General features: G+C 41.5%; 1 protein-coding gene across 3 annotated transcripts in view; it reads left to right on the top strand.

The window, feature by feature from the left end:
* The window catches only part of iqch (IQ motif containing H), a 161,750-nt gene extending 141,710 nt beyond the window's left edge, over positions 1–20,040 (top strand). For all 3 annotated transcript variants that reach the window (XM_048562828.2, XM_048562829.2, XM_059639271.1), the window contains 5 exons: positions 3,116–3,298; positions 7,052–7,177; positions 15,760–15,821; positions 16,248–16,356; positions 19,214–20,040. In XM_048562828.2, the coding sequence (XP_048418785.2) occupies positions 3,116–3,298; positions 7,052–7,177; positions 15,760–15,821; positions 16,248–16,356; positions 19,214–19,324 (591 nt within the window). In that variant the 3' untranslated portion in view covers positions 19,325–20,040. The remainder of the gene's footprint in view (positions 1–3,115; positions 3,299–7,051; positions 7,178–15,759; positions 15,822–16,247; positions 16,357–19,213) is intronic.
* The last annotated feature ends 1,631 nt before the right edge of the window (positions 20,041–21,671 follow it).

Below are 21,671 nucleotides of genomic sequence, written 5' to 3'. Positions count from 1 at the left end.
GCCACCACTGCGTCTGCTATAGAAGTGCGGGCAGGGAGAATGTGATTGCTCAAAGCAGCATGTTTACTGGTTACATTTTTGTAAATATGCCCAGCAGGAGTTTCTCCAGCGCACATATAGTTTCTGTTCATAGTTGAAAGTATGACAGGAAATGACCCTCTCATGGATTAGGTAGTGATAGGACTGTTAGAAATTAGATCCATTGTCCTACATGGAAGGAATACATCAGCTGGTGGAACAGTGATAATGGGAACTGCAGATGCCGGAGAATCCAAGATAACAAATTGTGGAGCTGGATGAACACAGCAGGCCAAGCAGCATCTCAGGAGCACAAAAGCTGACATTTCGGGCCTAGACCCTTCATCAGAGAGGGGGACGGGGAGAGGGAACTGGAATAAATAGGGAGAGAGTGGGAGGCGGACCGAAGATGGAGAGGAAACAAGATAGGTAGAGAGGAGAGTATAGGTGAGGAGGTAGGGAGGGGATAGGTCAGTCCAGGGAAGATGGACAGGTCAAGGAGGCAGGATGAGGTGGTAGGTAGGAAATGGAGGTGCGGCTTGAGGTGGGAGGAAGGGATGGGTGAGAGGAAGAACAGGTTAGGGAAGCAGAGACAGGCTAGGCTGGTTTTGGGATGCAGTAGGGGGAGGGGAGACTTTGAAGCTTGTGAAGTCCATTGGGCTGCAGGGTTCCCAAGCAGAATATGAGTTGCTGTTCCTGCAACCTTTGGGTGGCATCATTGTGGCACTGCAGGAGGCCCATGATGGACATGTCGTCTGAGGAATGGGAGGGGGAGTTGAAATGGTTTGCGACTCGGAGGTGCAGTTGTTTGTTGCGAACCAAGCGGAGGTGTTCTGCAAAGCGGTCCCCAAGCCTCCGCTGGTGGAACAATTTGTGGACCATTTCCCAATTGCACAGCAAGGAGAAACAATCATTCAGAAGGCACAAAGTCACCGAGCATCTCCCTGAACCCCCAAGTGTCATTCATTAATTTACTGCTTCTCACCCCTTTTCCCCTAAAGATGCTAAGCAACCATGAATGTCAGTAGATAATAGGAACTGCAGATGCTGGAGAATCCGAGATAACAAGGTGTGGAGCTGGATGACCACAGCAGGCCAAGCAGCATTGTAGGAGCAGGAAAGCCGACGTTTCGGACCTAGACCCTTCTTCAAAAAGAATGATGAAGGGTCTGATGAAGAGTCTAGGCCTGAAACGTCAGCTTTCCTGCTCCTAAGATGCTGCTTGGTCTACTGTGGTCATCCAGCTCCACACCTTGTTATCGTGGATATCACTCGACTGTTCATTTGTGAAGGGAATGACAGTAAGTCCGATTCTGAGCTCATTGAATTTTAACAACTTTGCATGTGCCTTACTCAATAATTCATAATTAAGCCAAATTTCCTTGTCCCAAAACAGGGTAACTGAAGCTAACTCTAGTGTTTTTGAAACCAAAAAAAAATCACTAGAAAAACACATCAGTTTTGGCAGCATCTGTGGAGAGAAAGCAGAGTTAACATTGCAAGTCCGATGACCCTTCGTCACAAGATGGGACTGAAGAAGAAGGGTTACTGGACGTGAAATGTTAACTCTGCTTTCCCACTACAGATGCTGCCAGACCTGCTGTGTTTCTGTTTCTGTTTCTTGATTTCCAGCATCTGCAGGTCTTTACTTTTTTGGTGTAGCATTTCTGAAACCAGTTAGCTGAGTCTTGGATCCAAAACAGCAGTATGCTCTCAAAAATATCTTCCCAACAAGCTAGAATTCGGACAAGAGTCTGGATGTTAAATGTTGATAGGCCCTTTGACCAAATAATATTCAGCCAACCAGTCCTACTAATGCAATCAGAGTGAGGGAGGGGTGTTGGTGTGGGGAACAGGGAACAGAATACTCCATCTTTATTTATCTTTGACTTTTTCTAAACATATAAAATAATGATTGACTAATGATAACTGAGTGTGATATTTTTTGAAAGGGAATTGCCATTTTCTGATTCTGTAGTTTAAACTCGTGAATTTATTGACTTTCTTCACAGCAATGCAGATATTTTCTATCACTGACAGAAGCAGATCTACACACAGTGTTATATGATAACCCTGCAGTACACTATTATATAACATCATGTTACTGTACTGTAAGCTATACTGTAAGTTCTGTTTACAGGTTACACTTGTGTAAGTGTTGAACATGCAGCTTTTGTGCCAGATAGTAAAGATATTTATTGTAACTATCCACGAATAAAAGTGCAGCCAGAACAACTCTAAATGGAACAATTTGACAAACATTGCAAACCACCAGTTCTGCTATTGCAGTTTAACCAGAAAAATAAATATTATCATAACCTTGTTTTCCTTCCCTCCTCTCAAATGGATGGTTAACTTATGTTAGTGTGCAGTTCCACAAATGTTAGCTTACTTTTAGTGCATTATTCTACAAGGCCATTCCTTACTTAAGTTTCTGCTGAGTTGATAGCAGAGGTATTGCAAATGAATCCAATTCTACCCAAACTTGATACCTGTACTTAGATGTTTTGCATTGGGGTTTAATGGAGAGAGACCACGGGTGGACAATTCTTTCTTTACTCCCTTGTCTGGCAATGGACTCTCGTTGCTGTACGGCTTTCAGCTCAGATCATGACTGGGATCTTCTGATGTTGTGTAGTACAGTACCAAACCTTGTAATCTTAACTCACTGCAATTGTTGGCACAGTGGTGTTGTTCCCTTTTGCTAAGGCTAGTGGAAAGCAATTTCATCTTTTAGTCAGAAGACTGTTACAGAAATATCTTGTAATGCTCATGTGTTACAAAGGGATTATTGCATTATCAGAAATGTTGTCTTCTAGGTGAGACTTTAAAGGCCCAGATTTTTCTCTTGGCTGGATGTAAAAGATCCGGTGGAACTAATGAAGTTGTATTTGCTGTCTTGGAAAATATTTGTTGCCCAATTACCATTGCCAGTGAGATTATTTGGTCATGATCACAGTGCTAATTGTGAAATCTTGTTGTGTTCAAATTTGCCTGGTTCCTGACATTACATCAAGTGTCTATGCTTCAAAAGTACTTAATTGGGATGTTCCAAGACTGTGAAAGATACTGTCTAAACTCAACTCTTTATCTTTAGGTCTGGGCCACAGACTTAGACCTGGCCTACAGTGACCAGCTGGCTATGACACAACTGATGCTCTTCATATCTAATGGGAAGCTGACTTGCAAAACCAATACCTTTGAGGTGTCTCCCAAGCCCAGGGAGAGGAAGCAAACATCAAACAGGAAAGAATTGGCGATGAAAGAAAGAGCACAAATTGTACGTGTGCACGAATACAACAAGCAATCAAATTAGAAATTTGTACCACTTCAACCATAAAATAATTTCATAACTGTTCCTCTCATTACAATCAGAAATTAATTAGAAGTCATTACAGAACACTTACATACTTTTGGATGTCAGCGGGGTTAAAAACAGAATATAGTAATTAATTAATGCTTGCGTGAGAAACTATTGCATTGGAAACCTTATCAGGAGCAAAATTGCCTGAAAGCATTTACAAAATTAATACCAAAATAAGCACATACCCTATTTGGAGAGAAAACATGCAATATCTATAAAGCTAAACATTCATTATATTTGCAATACGTTACCATCTACATAAATGCAGCTAAATAATCAACACATAAATAATTCATGATGCAATTCATTATGCATGTGTATGCATACATCATTGTTATAATGAGCACCTCATCAACTGCCAAATGTTAAACAATAGTACTCCATTATTGCAATGATATTCAAGTTTACGGTTGTTAAACTGCTGCTTGTGTTATTCTGTCAAACATTAATTTAGTTGCAGTCCCATAGTACACACAACAGATTTCGTAAGTTTCTCCTTTTACAGTTAATGATATGATCAATGAGTGTTATTAAATCTATGAATATTATAAACATGATTAATTTTCATTGAGACGTTTAACTCCCAAGTAGGAGATTCATTTTTTTCAGCTTCCACAGGACGTTGTCTGCACCAGATTGTTGGCCATTGCAAATGAGAATTTTCAGGCATTAAATCAACTTTTAACTATAAAGATAACATTTTCAGCGTTAAACTTTTAAGTGTCCAATTCTACTTAACATTCTGCCCTTCACTTTGCTGTTCAGAATTAGAATTCCATCAGTATCCATCACCTATATTTATGTTGTCTCTTTCCTCTTCTGAAAGTGCTAGCTCCTTCTCCAGTATAGTGCCAGGTTACCATTGGCTCTGCACGTGACCAAGCATGTATGAACATGGGAGGTATAAGTGTAGGCATGCAATTTCAGCACAGTAGGCCTGACAGCATTGCGGAGCCTAATCTTGTGACAAACAGGCAACCAGACACACACAATTTCAGGATTGGAATTCACTAGCCAGTAATCATCAGGAAATTCCCTGTCTTATTTTATTGCTCCCTCACCCATATATCCCAAACCCAACTCTACATCCCCTTTGCAGTCTTGTCTGGAATAAGTTAATTCATCACAAAAATTTCAAATTATCAACAGATCAGACACATCCTGGAAATATTTCAAATATTAATGATAGGTATTTGTGACTTGCAATCCTATTTGATTTAATGAAGGATCAAGCACAACTGAGTATTTAATACTAAATATCCATATTATTTTGTAAATAATTTAAGCCTGAATTGTCTCTGTACATCTTTTTTAGTCAGTCCTTTTCAAATGTATGTGTTTTTATAATTTTATGGAATTTTCTTTTTTTTATTGTTTTTTGCAAGTGTCATCATAATTCACCCTTGGATTATTTCTGGGTACCATGCCCACGTACACACACAAGCCATAATTAACTTTTTAAAACAAATGTAATATCAAATTTTGAATGAAGTGAAATTATGGTGTATCTACTAGTTGCCCATGGCATCCAGCCAGAAGGAGTCTCCCACAGGTGTGCCATACATTTTCTGTCATTTCCCTGGATGTTCAATTATTAATTTTTATTATTATTAAATTTTGTCGGTATGAATTGTAAGTTGAGTCCCCTTCAAAAATGAGTAATTCAGATGCTATATGACAGATGAACAATTTAAATATTCACCAATCAGGTGGAATCAGAGATGCTAGAGCGAATTAACCGTTCATTGGCTGCATAATAGGCTTCCATTATTTAATATTGAAACCAAGGGAAAGAAAACAGTGAGCTATTGTTACTGTGTGAGGTCTTGGCCTTTGACCTAATAGGCAGCCATGCTTCCACCTCAGCATCTTAGACAGATTGATAGGTTGAAAGTGTTCACTGCTCGCTGTAATGAGTCTGGACAGTCTCATGCCAGTCCTTGCTGATCATGAATCCACAACTCTAGTCTATCCCTGACTCAGCATTAATCAGCAATCTTACACTGAGAGGCCACTGAGAGTCTAGGATAGGCAATGGAAAATTGTCAAACCAGTGCAGTAACGGAATTTTATGGATGTTGATGCTGAACTCACTGAAGGAAGCATTGTTACATTAAATATTGTGGAATACAGCATTGCCATATTCAATATTACAAATGAATTTTAAAATATTTCCTTTTGTCAGTAAATTGAAAAAGACACTCTGGAATCTTACATAATTTAGTGTATTGGCTATGTCAATTGTGATGCTACAAATGATCCTGATTGTGATCTCTGTCCCTGATGGGAAATGCGTTTCTGTGGACATGCAGTGAAAATGGATTGGCCTTGGCTGTGATGTCTTTTATAATCAACGAACCTTCCTGCATTCACTATCTAAGCTTATTCATGAACTGAGTTGGGTGTTGAGAATTTGATCTACTCTGTGTCCATATATCAGGAGCTCTTTAGATTACTATGGTTCTAATTTGGTGAGCAGGAAGCACGTATGTGAATGTTCCCATCTGATGTGTGCTGCCTGTCGTATTGATGAAGGACAAAAACGACCTAAGGAAGGTGTTAGGCTATTTGTGATCTGTTACTAAGAGGTTTTATGCCAGTTTGAGGTCACTGATCCAAGATTGGTATGCCCTGGATCAATTAATCGAAGAAAGTAAGTGACTTCACTGAAGATGGAGCCAAGAGGAGTAGGAGCACTTCCTGTGGTCCCACATTAAAGCAAGCAAATATGGCAATTCACCCATTCATTTTGTCCATGGTGTCAGTGTTCCAAGCCCTGACCATTGATCTTTCCAATTCCTGTACCCCTTTTTGGTCTCAACCTCTGATTCTCTGCCCCTGCTCCTCCACTACCCCCTCAACCAATCCCCAATCTCCCCAAATTCTAGCATTACCCCCAATCTCTCTCCCCAGTTCCAGCCTCCCACAGAATTAAATGTATTTGTCCCGCCCAGAGAATTTGCTTTCCTGGGATAAGTACTGTTCTGTGTTATAATGGGCATTTTAAGATTTACTAGATTCAGTACTTTCAAGCAAGACCTTCCTGAAATCTAATAAATGAACGAAATAAACTATACAGAGTGTAAAAGTTGCAGTTTACGATTATGAGTCTGTGCTGATTGGGCTGATCTTTACCAGAGAGGTGTTACATTGCTACATCTGAGTCAGGAAGGCAATAAATTAATCACAGTTTCCTCTCCTGATGACAATCCAATGATTCCTCTTAGAATGTTTCTGCCCCTGATTATCTAGGGAGGACAGAAGTGTGCATGATTGTGAAAACCTCTGTAGTTAAACAGCGTTGAGTCATTTGTATGTCCAAAATAATTCTCCATTCTGGCCAGCTAGAAGGGTACTGAGATCAGGAGATGGCACCTTCAGAAGGGGATGGCATTTTAGGAATAAAACTTACAATATTCCAGACAAATCTGCATTGGCTGCTCAGGTTTATTCAAGCATTGATATATTTTGATTAAGGAAATTTTCTTCAGCTTTTTTTTAAACACCGTAAAATGGCTTATGTTCTATTTTAATGAGATCATGTGAACAAAAATATTTGATCGGCAGATGCATTTATCTGGATTCCTCATTTAAACTTAATAGGCCACAGTAGGGTTTCATAATATATATATGTACATATATCTGTACTGGATATTATTTGCCTTTCAGCAACTTCCTTTTATGAAACGTTACGGAGTGTTAAGCACACAGCTGAAACATACCAATTTATCCATCGTCCACTACAGTGTACTCTTCAAGATTTTTAAAGTTCATGGAATCGGTTTTGATATTAAGGTATTGAAGTTTTTTTTCTTTTATCTTCCAAGGATTGTCTCAGTAGTAAGCACTATAGGTGGTCTTCCCTGACTTCATTATAACCACGGTTTCATTCTATTAAACGAATCGCTTGCATATCACGCTTTGTCTGATCGGGCTTACATAGAGGATACTCGATGGGGACTTGTGAGATACATTTGGATACATTTAGACACATTTGGAAATCCTATTAATTTGTACTGATTTCTACATGAACCTAATAGCCCGTATCTCCCCAAACTCAAAACTGCAGCATTTTTTTTCTATTAAGAATTTCCTCACTCTCTCCATTGTTATTACATGGATGGTCTCCTTGCTGCATCAGTTCTAAAAGGCACTGGGAAGCTCCCAGTCCTCATTCCAGTTTAAGCCTTTGACATAGACTCAGCACTGTATTTGTTCATAGTGGTTGGTGTGCTAAAAATTGGCTGGTCTCAATTTTATCATCATCTCATATTCACACATGAAACACTTCCAACAACGGCTAGGTTATAGCAATCAGAATAACGGTTCGCCCATAGGACTGAGCTGGGAGAAAATTCTGCACATGGACAGTTGTGAACCTTTGAAATTCTCTATGCACCAGAGCTGCAAACAGTCAAACAACGGTTTGTTGTCTCAGAGATCAATAGTTATTGAATACCAACAGGACTGAGGGATGTAGAAATAGTCTGGGAAAACATAACTGCAGCAGAAGATTAGCCATGATCTTATTTAATGGCAGAGCAAGTTGTGGGAGCCAAATGGCCAGTTTCCAATTGTCTATTGTGAACTGTGACTGATTTCTTTATCCCTGCCATACTTGTGACACTGAAGAACAATTATAGTGAGCTCCACTGAAACCCTGGCTCAGACCAGGACAAGCCTGAAGAGTTGAAATAGTATTTTCCTTGCACATGTTGGTGAGTTATGCTCTAAGTCACTTAGTGAGCCTTGTGTCTCGCAAATGTGTATACTTTTAAATTGGCAAGCGTATATACTTTTCGTCAACTCAATTATTTTTAGCTGTTAGAATGTCTGTGAACATCATAGAGCTAATTCCCAGAACATATTACTGCTGTTCCAGAATCTTGCCTATTTTCTGGAATATGTGCTCCCACAAGTGAAGCCCTGATTCTGCAGCACTTACACTGATCCTTTTCTGCTGCTCCTTGATTTCTGAGGCTTTTGACAAACTTCCTGTCGGCAATATACTTTAGAAGAGGTAAAATCAGGAGCCAGAATGACAGTAAAGCAGAAGAATATTTTCCCAAGCCTGTGCACATTTCATTAAAGCTTGGAGAAAATTGAACAATCCATGCAATTTAATTGATTTGCATTGATTCCCAGTTATTCAGCAGAGGTGACCTACAAGGGAGGTCAGAAGCTTTGTAACGTGTACTTTTGGTGAGCGGTGATTGACCATTTTGGTTTCACATTTGCTACTTACAATTCACAGGATGGGATGTCAGATTTTAATTTAAATATCCAAAGTTAATGAACACATTTCCTTTTTACTGTTATGACCTTACAGACATATTTGCAGGAAATTATTTTACTAATAAAAGTCAATGCATCACCATCATTTGCCATGGAAAGACAGAAACTATTGATTTCATTAGAATAACAAACTTTTAGAATATCTGATTTCTCTAAAGTGTTCCAGTTCATTGTGAATGACAAATCTTTTCAAGCCCATAGCTAAATATATATCAAATCTATTCTGTCCATTTCTAACATCTGTACACATTATTTGAAAGATTATGTAAAAATCTTATTAATCCATATATATTGAGAAAACACTGATATTTTCAATTCAACTCTCCAACCAAAATGCTCCACTTTTCTGTGCCAGGTACTGAACAATCTGCTGTGCATGTCTGACATTTCTGCTTTTGTCTCAGACTGTTTGTCTCTCTTAAGATATTAAATCTATAGCATTGCAGTGGTACTGAGAAACTTTTGTGTATTCCTTACCACTATCAAATTCAAAATTGCTACAGTTTTTATTATTATTTTAAAGAATTCTACAATGCAGAAAGAGTTCATTCAGTACATCAGGCTTGTGTGAGCACTTTGAAAGAGATTTCCAATTAGTCCAACTTGTATCCTTTTGTAAGGCCCTATAATTTTCCCTTTTCAAGTATATGTCCAACTGTCTTTGAAAATTGTCATTGAAGCAGCTTCCAATATCCTTTCAGGTAGATTGTAGCAACTTGCTAATTAAATAAAAACATTCTGGATGGAATCTTCCCAGGCTCTGAACAATAATATACCATGTGAAGATACTTGGAAAAAACATGTAAGAAATTGAAGGGGGTCTTTCCCAATGTCAGCAGCCACGAGTCACATTTTCCCACATAGAGACTGGATTCACACCAGTGAGTGGTGACAGACCTGTTGACAGGGACTGTTACTTATTATCACCCTCATTATTGTGTAATCTTGCCATATTAATATACGTTCTCGTATCCCACGACCTGTCCAATAGAAACTAGATGGCAAAAATTCCTCACATAGAGCAGGGACCTGGCGATTCCAGTTCACCACTTGCTCCTCTTGACCTCCATCTTGGACCCCAGTCCCAACATCTCTGCACACTCCATGGGCAGCAGCCACAAACAGTCCTTGTCTGTTGACACTGGTATCCAACTTGTGGCAGCCTCTCCACACCATTACGACCTATCTCAGTATGCATTTACTTTGTCATGCTCCACTTTGGGACGCACTGATAATGATCATGGAATACTGCTGCAAGGTCACTCTTTGCACTCAAAAACAGGCGCCCATCTCACGGATTGAACCAGGCTGCATCTCGCTTGCTCTCTTAACACTCAGTCATTTAGAATCTACATTGGATGTTCGCAGCATGTCTACCTTGATTTGACTTACAGCAATTTACCCCTCAATTGCACTTTAAAGGCTCACAGTACTGTCATATTGCTTAGATGTATGGCACAGACACAACACTAGGCAGCTTCTCAGATAACAAAGTGTGGAGCTGATGAACACTGCAGGGCAAAGATGCTGCTTGGCCTGCTGTGTTCATCCAGCTCCACACTTTGTTATCTTGGATTCTCCAGCATCTGCAGTTCCTGTTATCACTGATGTGATGTGATAATGGGAACTGCAGATGCTGGAGAATCCAAGACAACAAAATGTGAGGCTGGATGAACACAGCAGGCCAAGCAGCATCTCAGGAGCACAAAAGCTGACGTTTCGGGCCTGGACCCTTCATCAGAGAGGGGGATGGGGAGAGGATTCTGGAATAAATAGGGAGAGACGGGGAGGCGGACCGAAGATGGAGAGTAAAGAAGATAGGTGGAGAGGAGAGTATAGGTGGGGAGGTAGGGAGGTCAGTCCAGGGAAGACGGACAGGTCAAGGAGGTGGGATGAGGTTAGTAGGTAGGAGATGGAGGTGCGGCTTGAGGTGGGAGGAAGGGATGGGTGAGAGGAAGAACAGGTTAGGGAGGCAGAGACAGGCTGGACTGGTTTTGGGATGCAGTGAGTGGAGGGGAAGAGCTGGGCTGGTTGTGTGGTGCAGTGGGGGGAGGGGACGAACTGGGCTGGTTTTGGGATGCAGTGGGGGAAGGGGAGATTTTGAAGGTGGTGAAGTCCACATTGATACCATATGGCTGCAGGGTTCCCAAGCGGAATATGAGTTGCTGTTCCTGCAACCTTCGGGTGGCATCATTGTGGCACTGCAGGAGGCCCATGATGGACATGTCATCTAAAGAATGGGAGGGGTAGTGGAAATGGTTTACGACTGGGAGGTGCAGTTGTTTATTGCAAACCGAGCAGAGGTGTTCTGCAAAGCGGTCCCCAAGCCTCCGCTTGGTTTCCCCAATGTAGAGGAAGCCACACCGGGTAGTGTGGATGCAGTATACCACATTGGCAGATGTGCAGATGAACCTCTGCTTAATGTGGAAAGTCATCTTGGGGCCTGGGATAGAGGTGAGGGAGGAGGTGTGGGGGCAAGTGTAGCATTTCCTGCGGTTGCAGGGGAAGGTGCTGGGTGTGGTGGGGTTGGAGGGCAGTGTGGAGCGAACAAGGGAGTCACGGAGAGAGTGGTCTCTCTGGAAAGCAGACAGGGGAGGGGATGGAAAAATGTCTTGGGTGGTGGGGTCGGATTGTAGATGGCAGAAGTGTCGGAGGCTGATGCGTTGTATCCGGAGGTTGGTGGGGTGGTGTGTGAGAACGAGGGGGATCCTCTTTGGACGGTTGTGGCGGGGGTGGGGTGTGAGGGATGTGTTGCGGGAAATGTGGGAGACGCGGTCAAGGGCGTTCTCGACCACTGTGGAGGGAAAGTTGCGGTCCTTGAAGAACTTGGACATCTGGGATGTGCGGGAGTGGAATGCCTCATCGTGGGAGCAGATGCGGCGGAGGCGGAGGAATTGGGAATAGGGGATGGAATTTTTGCAGGAGGGTGGGTGGGAGGAGGTGTATTCTAGGTAGCTGTGGGAGTCGGTGGTGTTGAAATGGACATCAGTTACAAGCTGGTTGCCTGAGATGGGGACTGAGAGGTCCAGGAAGGTGAGGGATGTGCTGGAGATGGCCCAGGTGAACTGAAGGTTGGGGTGGAAGGTGTTGGTGAAGTGGATGAACTGTTCAAGCTCCTCTGGGGAGCAAGAGGCGGCGCCGATACAGTCATCAATGTAACGGAGGAAGAGGTGGGGTTTGGGGCCTGTGTAGGTGCGGAAGAGGGACTGTTCCACGTAACCTACAAAGAGGCAGGCATAGCTGGGGCCCATGCGGGTGCCCATGGCCACCCCCTTAGTCTGTAGGAAGTGGGAGGAATCGAAAGAGAAGTTGTTGAGGGTGAGGACGAGTTCGCATAGTGCTATGTCATTCTCATGGCTGCATCATGTGCCAGCCATGTGTTTGGCAAATACACTGCATGTATTGCAAGCCAAATGCCATGTATCAAAGTCAAGTCTAGGGCGACATCTTCATTTGGGGATCCAGGCACAGTAAGTTAAGAGAAGCCTCTGCTATCAGTCCAGGTGTTTGGGCATGACCAGTCAGCAGTTGGGACAGCCATGGTCAGGGGCCCCATTCTGCTATCATTCAGATTGTGGACATGGTTAACCTTCTGGATCCAGTGCAAACCAGACTGGGAGTTGCAGGAAGACCATCGGGCAGTCACACAGACATCATTCAGGTGGCTGTCACTCATCATTTCAACCTAACTTTGCTTAAGGGGGTGGACCATGGGCTATCCTGAGGATCCAACTACTAAAAGTTGTGGAGGGAAACTGGGGAAATTGTTTGTGGGTATTGGAGTCAGAATGCTGGGATGCAGAGGAGATTTAAATACTGAAGTGGGAGCAACAATACAGGAGATGTCATCCAGCATGGGAGGCAAAGTGGTTACGCTTTTGAGGGGCAATTGGTAACGTAGGCAGACAGACTGGTTGTATGGGGAGTTGGGGTAATGCTCATAATGCAGTAGCCATGTTTGTCAATCTGGCAAGATGGTGCATACTTACCAAAGTAGCAGTAACATGTGATTTAGGCTTAACCTCCACATGGTGCAAGATGTGCTGACTTAACGCTCTGGACCATGAAATATCTCGTAGTGCATGGATGGTAGGGATTCTGTATTTTCAATATTAGATTTTGTTATTTGCATTTGCAGCCAGACAGAGTCTCTCACACACAGCTAATGGTGAAAAGAGATAATATACAATGTTGAGTCACAAGTGTCACCTGTGTGCCCTCAGAAGATCTTCTTTCTTTCCCTCCCACTAAGTCTTGGTGCAGTCCCAGGCTCTCAGCAGGGATGGAGAGAGCCTGTCTTCCAGTGGAGGTGATTGATCTTAGTGATTTAGTTGGGCAGCCCCAGAAATTTTTATGTCTAGAGCGCACAGACATGCTGAGTGTGTCCTGTCCAGAGGTAAGTGCACCCTCATTGCTTCACTGTCCACAGGGCTGAGGGTGGCAGGCAGAGTCTGGCCACCTTTGGAGTGTCTTCACAGGCATCCTGTGTGTGGTACCTCCAAATGACCGCCCACAGTCCCCACTCTGTCTGCTTGTGAGGATGGGGCACCTAGAAAGAACTGAGGGTCCCTCATCCCCCTGTTGTTTGCCTTAGGTTGCTGAGCACCAATGACTAAAAGCAGTGCAGTGTAGGCCTGTGTTCATTTCCAGCAGACTCTGATACTGCTGGACCTGACTCTCCATGATTTCTGCCAACCTGATCATGGAGACAGCTAGATACTCACATGCCTGAGGCAGTAGGGCCCCCATAGCACTCCTGCAGCACTTTGCACTAGGTTGCCTAGTGTCCAACAAACTTGCCTGCTGCTCCAGTGTCTGCTTGTGCTTTTCAATGAAGCCCATGATTGCCAATATCAAGAGGGCCTCTCCTGCCTGGGGCTGAGCGGCGCCTGGTCTCCAGCAGTCTGCCAAGCGCCTGTAACCTGGGCATTTTTCTTCTTTGGCCAGCTGTGGTGACATGGCAGTGAAGTGAAAACCAGCAGGCTCTCCTGACTCTAATCTGGAAAACATAGCCCCAAAGTTTCAGTATCTGAGCTGGTAGGGGGATCTGAGAAGCCAACTTACGGCGGCTTCCTCCAAAGCACAGAGGGGTTAATGAGACAGCATGTGTTGAAGGACACTCTCTTGATGATAGATGCTGTGAACATCCCAATGACGTATGTGGAAGACAAGAGACAAAATGTTGATAACAAGGGATAGAAATTGTGGCATGTTAACATTAAATGGGAATGGGAGAGCACCATGACAAGAACAATGCTTCCTACTTGATTGCTGGGACATTGAGGTTTCAGCTTCCCTACAAGAATTATCCTGGTCTCCACCAGCCAGTACCAAGATTCTATCCCCATAGTTGGTGAAGGGACAAATACCTGGCACTGCACCATCTGTGCTCCATTTTTCCTGTAATGAGTGAGATGAAAGTACATGACACAGCTGTGAGTGCTGGTGCCATGAAGGGAAAGGTGGTGAAGTGACCTGAGTGATTAGGCACAGTAGCAACCTTGCATGGTTTGCAAGGTTTGGTGTTTAGGTTGACAAGAGCGAGTGAAGGAAGATGTTGCATGCGTCAGTAAAAATGACAGAGGTGGATGCCATACAGAGCTAAAGGGAATGTGAGCAGCAGAGAGCAGATGGGGGCTCTTAACCTGGCGAGCAGGATGGGGAGGGCAATAGACTAACGGTATTATTGCTAGATTTTTCATCCAGAAACTCAGCTAATGTTCTGAATCCTGCCACAGCAAGTGGTGGAATTTGAATTCAATTTTTAAAAAATCTAGAGCTGAGAATCTACTGATGACCATGAAATCATTGCGAATTGTCAGAAAAACCCATCTGGCTCACTGAAGTCCTTCATTGACCTTCTTCCTGCACTGTTGGGCATATTCTCCAGATTATGGGTGGCTACCTCGGACCAGATTGGCAGGGTCTGATGCTATGGCCTAATCTGGCTGTCCTCGGGGAAGAGAATAGCCCTTCTCTTGGGATGTACCAACGCACCCATCAGGATCTCCAGATCCCTGTGAGCAAAGCAAGTATCAATATCCCCTTTTCCACCATGCCAGGGCCAAATGTCTGCAAACATGCAGGGCAGCTCCAGACTGTTAATGCTTGCCTGTGTGCACAAAGTCCTTCTCATTATAGTATCAAAACCATGGTGGTGTATCTCAGGTATATCTGCAATGGCAGTACTTCCAGCTACAGCGCGTGGGAGAATTAGATGAGGCCCCAGTGAGACTTGGTAGGTCGTAAATGAGCATAGTGTGGGATGATAGTGTGTGAAAACTTGCTTGGGCTCGAAAGAAAAACCCTCCATGAAACATGACGAAATGTTACTCTACCAAAATATGGTAAGATTCAATCCCCGAATTTCCCCTCCAGTTCTTTTGTCATTACCTTAAACCTAAATGTTCTGGTTTCTGCCTTTCCTGCTAATGGAACACTTTGTTTCTTATTTACTCCATCAAAACTGTTCATAGTTTGAAAAGCTTTAAGAAATCTTCTCACAACGTTCTCCATTCTAAGGAGAACAATCCCAACTTCTCTCATTGTATATAAAGTCAAATTTAATCATCGGTTTTATTTAATTTGAAGTTATTGGTTACACTGATGTCCCAAATTAATCACACTGAAGGATGAGCTCCTGATATTAGTGCAATAGATAGCACAGCTCACCCTAGATAACTGGACAAGAACTTGCTTTCAACTGATACTCATCAGTCTGGGAAAGTTGTTGACCTATGAAATTGACACATCTGTGCATTCCAGATCATGGGTGCAAAGGTTCCTCAGTTTGATCATCATATCCTATCTGGTTTACTTACCTCAACCTGTGCAATAGTTATCAGCAAATAGGAAAAATCTTCCAAGGATACTGTTCAGCATTCAATCACACCTGCTGAATTGAGTGTTGGCAGGCTAAGTTGATGTGCTCTGTGATTGAATACTAAGCCAAGTCTCACTCTGACATCCATTTTGCTGCAAGTCTAATGACTTCACAGAAAGAAGGGAAAAAAAACTCAAGGGATTCTCCATAATATGATTATCTTATAGGGCATGAGATCTAATACTCTCTGTTTTTACAGGAAAGACAAGGAACAGTATTTATACTTCATGAAGATAATAAGAAGGATCGCTTGGGGATGGTGTAAGTCTGCCATATACTACAAATGCACATTTTGTGACTCCCAAGTTTGTGTTCAAGGAACAAGCTTTTGACAATAATTATTCATTCTGTTGCAATATTTTGCAATGTAGAGAATATGACGCTTGTTTTAAAAGACCGGAATAGTCGTTCCCTAACTCTGTAGGATTCCATCTTGCCATCCAGTTGAGTTAACCTATTGCTATTCAATGGTGTATTGATTAATAAAACATATTTATTGTGCAAATCCTTCAGTTGACATGTAAAAAGCAGTACCTCATCTTTCATATTTCCCAGAAGATTTGTGCCCCGCGAGAATGAAAGTGCTCATTAAATTCCATCAGCACTTCCCTGAAATGAGACTGTGATTGTTTTTAAGCATGTAAAGAGAATCATTAGTAAACTCATTTGTTTGTATATCATTAACAGAACAATCGGGGAAGATCTCCAGGGGGCTCTGCTGACCTTTGCTCGTAATCTCTCTGTCATTCATCAGGAAATAACAGCACCTAATATGCAATTGGAGAACAATTTTCAGGTGAGGTGTTAATTAACTAATGTTTTGCTGTTAATTTTTGTACAGTTTATTAACATAGAAATGTTTTAAAATTGCACAGTGATTGAAAGCAAGGTGTCATTCAACCTTCAGTCAACAACAATAACTTGCATTTCAATACATGTGAATCCAAGTTTACTAACTGATCATGTACCACTGAGTCATTGCACAGTCAGCATCAAATTCCTCTCTATTTTCATGTGAAATTGCCATTAAAATATAAAGGTGTTTTGAGCACTCTAAGTATTTGTACAACTGTATCAGTGACAGTGACTCTTTGAATTATTCTCCATTTTCTCTACCTTCTCTGAGTGGCACCAATTCAGTAATGATTTTATGAACAATAACAGTAGTCCAATACCTCAGTCAAATCATCAATTTTCGTGGATAAGCCTCAATTGCAAAATACAGCTCCCAAATTTCTAAAAATGCTGATTTCTTTTATTGTGTCATTGTGGTAATGCCACTAGACTAGTAATCCAGATGTCCAGACAATTACCTTGGGGAAATGGCTTCAAATCCCACTGAGGCAGCTAGTGGAATATCAGTTCAAGGAAATAATCTGAAATTGAAAGCCAGCTTTAGTTCTGTTGATCATGAAACATCAATTGTTGTAAAAAGTCATCTGGTTCACTAATGTCCTTTAGGGAAAGAAATCTGCTGCTCTTACTGGGTCAGGCCTACATGTGACTCCAGATTCACATCAAAGTGTCTGACTCTTAATTGTTCTCTGAAGGAGTTAGGAGGCCATTCAAGGGAAACCGTGGGTGGGTGATGAATGCTGGTCTTGCTAGCAGCACCCATGTCCCATGAAAGAATAAAAGAAAAAATGCATGTAATTGACAACCCAACATTTGTTGCCTATTAATAAGTTCCCTTGAGAAAGTAGTGTAAGGCCTCTCTCAAACTGCTATTCCTATCTAGTGTAGGTCCACAGTGCTATGATTAAAAAAGATCCAGGATTTTGAACCAGCTAAAGGAAAGGAATAGGGATATAGTTTCAAGTCAGAATGCTGATTGGCCTGGAGGGGAACTAGAAGGTGGTGGTGTTCCCATGCATCTGCTACTCTTGTCCTTCTAGGTAGTGGAGGTTGAGGGTTTGATGGTGCTGTGAAAGAAGCTTTGTGGACTTACTGCAGTGCATTCAGTGTATTATATTCACTGCTGCAACTGTGCATTCATGGTGCAGTGTCTGTAAGGAGGCAGATGGACTGTTCTGTTATTTGGAATGTTTAATCAGGAATGATGTTGATTTTGGTAAATCTGATTTGTCTTTCTCCACAGTCCTTTGTCAATAATTGTTAAAGTTAAACCAGAAGTTAAAGTGCAAGTTCCTTTTGTCTTTGCTACCCAGCCTTTACAGAGTTGTCAGATTGTGAGATTTACCAAGGAGGCACTTCTGGGAATCTCTTCCTGACTTGACCAAAGGATTTTTATTAATTTTTACTTTCCTCGCTAAGAAGATTTCCTGACTACAGGCAGGAGTGAGAGTGGCAGAAGGTTTAGGCAGAAGGGTGGGGAGGGGGGAGGGGGGAGTGGTGACATGGTCAGGAATAAGAGTGGTGGAGGGATGTTTGAGAAGTGGGCAGGCAGGACTGAGAGTGGTTAGGGTAGGAGTTAATGGGAGGGGTAGATAATGGTTAGTTTGATATTGTAAGCAGCTTAATCATACAGAATGGGACAGGCTTATTGGTCCAGCTGCTCAGTTCTTGCACATTTTTCTGTGCTGTTGTTCTTTCTATCTCTTGAAAATATTTACTTGTAATTTAAATCACATGACCTTCAGTCTTAACAACACCATACTTGTATTTTTCCCAATAATTATAAATGTGATAGGGATATCAAAGAAGTAGCACTGCTCTTAACTGTTTGGACTGGGGAAGGCACTTGTATTAGGATCCTAACTTTGATCCTAACCATTCTGTACAACAAATTTCTTGCCTTAAAACTGAAAGAACTGCAGAAACTGCTGGAAAATCTCAGCAGGTCTGGCAGAATCTGGACAGAAATCAAAATTAATGTTTCAGGTCCAGTTGTCTCTTCAGGGGAACCCTGAAATTTTCCAGCAGTGATTTTGTTTCAAATTTCTTGACTTCTTCAACGATAATACAGATAGTACCATTCCCTACGATATAGCTTATTTCAACTTGCAGTGTAAGTGTGCAATGGGGGTCACAGTTATCATCAATATGTATCCAAGCCAGCCGATGAAATGGAAAAACTAAGCTACCTTCCTTTATGGGTAGATTTAGTTGACTGCTCAGTTTTACAGATTGTTACACCCTTAGTGTCACAGGTGCTCTGTGTATTTGTGTTCACACAATTAATAGCCAGCTGTTTCTTCTTTACCCGAAATAAAAACATTGTTAAGATTGTTAATGTGGAAAAGAGTCGTGTATCAGAGTTGTAGTGCCTTTAACCTGGGGTGTGAAGGTCCAAGTTTAATTCACATTTGTCTTGGAGGTGTTTATAAAATGTTTAAATAAGTTGATTTTGAAAAACAAAATCCCAGCAATGTGATTCACCAGAATTATAATTGTTAACAACTGTGGCCAAGATCAGAACTGGCTGTGATGTACTCACTAGCCTGAACTCACATGAAGAATAGTCAGTAATCAAGATACTACTGTTCAAACTACACACGTAGTTTCTATAGGATTTTGCAAATTGGAGCATGTGAAGGGTAGGAGAGAGAACCATTGGATAACCATTAGATAAGGCAAGGAAAAAAATCATTCAGTGGAGGTTACGCTGCTGAGATTTTTGTATGGGGATGACTATCATATCCTTCTTTGTGGACAATTTAGTAAAAAGCTGTACATTTATGTTATTGTTACAGGCAGCGATCAAAGACATTGAGTTAATCCTCGGAGTTACAATAGTGAACAAGTCCTGCAATAAAGAAGAGCACCCAACCACTGCACTAGAGGCTCTGACTGGAAGATCCTAATTCAGAGAAACTCGCTATGCACCAATATTCAGGACTACTTAAGCTCCAATTCTAACTGTGCTGCACTGGAATCCTGGCCTACTGTCAATGATTCCAAAAAAAATGCAATATTCTTCAATCATTTTAAAAATATGGTTGGACCTATGGAAGCATGGAAGGAGTCCAAGAACATCTGTTCTTCACAATATGATATTCTGAAAATGATAGAAATTAGCTCAGTCACAATTAAAATGTTCAAGCTGAGCTAAAAAGACATACTTTCCATGTTAGTGATATAAATACTTGATGGCTTTCTTTTAATTCTATTTTTCCATCCTTTACGTTTTTCTGTTGTTCGCTGTCGGCCTTGGACATTGTTTGAAAATCGAGAAATCTATTTACAGGACCCTGCATATGTCACTTTGTAGCCAGTAGGAGGTGCACAAAATCAACCCAAAACAATTCACTTGCGATCAAAAGAGGCAAAGTAATTCTTTTTTCATGTGTAAGCCCTTTAGCTGCCCAGCCAACTATTATTGACAGATCTGCGTCTTATTTAATTACCAGTGTTATTCCTGAACATCTTTAGGGTTTCAGTACAATCACAATACAAGACGGAAATTCATTTTTTCATTCTTCCATTTGCCTGGAAGCATGTAAAGAATGTGGCCTGGATTGAGCATACAGCAGAATGTATTCTAGATCATTTCTGCAATTTTAAGAAGTATGTCGCATGTTATCTCACTGTTATAAATAAATTGATGGATTACCAGAACTTAAATGTTTATTATTCTCCTTGGTCCTCTTTCTAACTAGTGATGTCTCATGCCAATGGTCACAGTAAGTTACAAAATTACAAATACACCATGCAGGCACAATGTAAAATAAAAAGACGTTTTTACGTCTTGACAACTTTTTTCCAAAAAATGTAAAATGTCTCCTTCAGTGATGCAACTTTATCTATGTTGGGCTATCTCTTCAAGGCCATATTTATATTTCCAGTGATGAACTGTTTAAATGTGCACATCCCAACATCAGTTACAAGCTAATTGCTGTTGCTGAGGGAAGTTTATCTCATGATTGGCAGCTGCTTATAAATTAACAACTCCTCCCCTTTATGCTTCTGGAAGGCATCAAAACATGGCAGGTATTGATCATTTCTTTCAAGATAGTTTGACAATCATGATTTATTATCATTAGATGGATAGCAGGTTTGAGCCGCTCAAATGCAAGTTGGATACAGACTTGGCACATGCAACATTTTCAAACGTGATACATTGAGGTTGACTAATGTGCTTGACACAGACACTTAGATTAATGGTTATCCTTCTCTGTAATTTGGATTTCTTCTGGATACAAAAAATACAGGTGCATTTACATTATGACCCGGTACAGCCCAAATCCTGGAAGAATTACATGGATCCTCTCTCGTCATGTTGGTCTCCCTTTTTTACATGTCACTAATTTCTCACTGGTTGATTGGGTATTCCCAAGATCAAATGCAGATTCCTAATATGTTACACCTGGCATTTCAGCATTGGTCAAGCTATCCAGACATTCCAGGAAGTACTGGTACAGGATTAATTTAAAAGCATCTTAAAACCAGGAGCCCTATAAAATTATAAGCACTGAGTCAATTTCTGCAGTACTTGTGATCTAATTCCTGGTCTTCTTATAACTGAACTAAAAAGTGCAATGACAGAGGATGGTTTTTTAAAACCTTTTTTCCTCTTTGTTTAATCTGCTGATTTAGTTTTATTTCTTTGCCTTCCACTGACAAAAACACAGGCTCCCCTTGAGTTCACTTCCTAAAACTCCCAGCAGCTCCCTTCAATACCTTGCTCAAATAGCCATTCTTCAAGTATGAGCTTAAACAGTGATTTAATCAAGAGAAAGGTCACCCTGGACTAGTATAAACATGACCTCAGACAATATTGACAAGTATTGTTCTCAGTAGGAATTCGATAATATTTAGGGCACAAAAATTGCTGAATTTGCCTGCCAACAATTCTAGCCCAGTATTACTGAGACTGGTTGTCGGGGCTGTAAGTTAACACTTGTCAAAACTGGTGGCAAAAGTTAAATAAAAACCAGAAAAGACCCTATGTCCTCACTCCTTAGACTCTTGCCACATTATGAATGCTAACCATTTGAAGATGGTTCCCTAAATACTCTCTGATCCCTCAAGGCAAAATTCATGTGACCTTGGAAACCTATTATTCAACTCTTGCCTTGCAGAGCCAACACCCTCCAACCATCCCAGCAGTAAAGGAAACAGCATGTCCTGTTTATTAGCTGACTATTTGTTCAGCTCTGTATATGATTAGCTTGCTCCTTTCTGAAGGGGGTTAATTGACCTAACCTTACA

This window comes from Stegostoma tigrinum, chromosome 33 (assembly GCF_030684315.1).
Source record: "Stegostoma tigrinum isolate sSteTig4 chromosome 33, sSteTig4.hap1, whole genome shotgun sequence".
Taxonomy (NCBI): domain Eukaryota; kingdom Metazoa; phylum Chordata; class Chondrichthyes; order Orectolobiformes; family Stegostomatidae; genus Stegostoma; species Stegostoma tigrinum.
The sequence above is the reverse complement of the archived record's forward strand: the minus strand, read 5'-3'. Positions and strand labels throughout refer to the sequence as shown.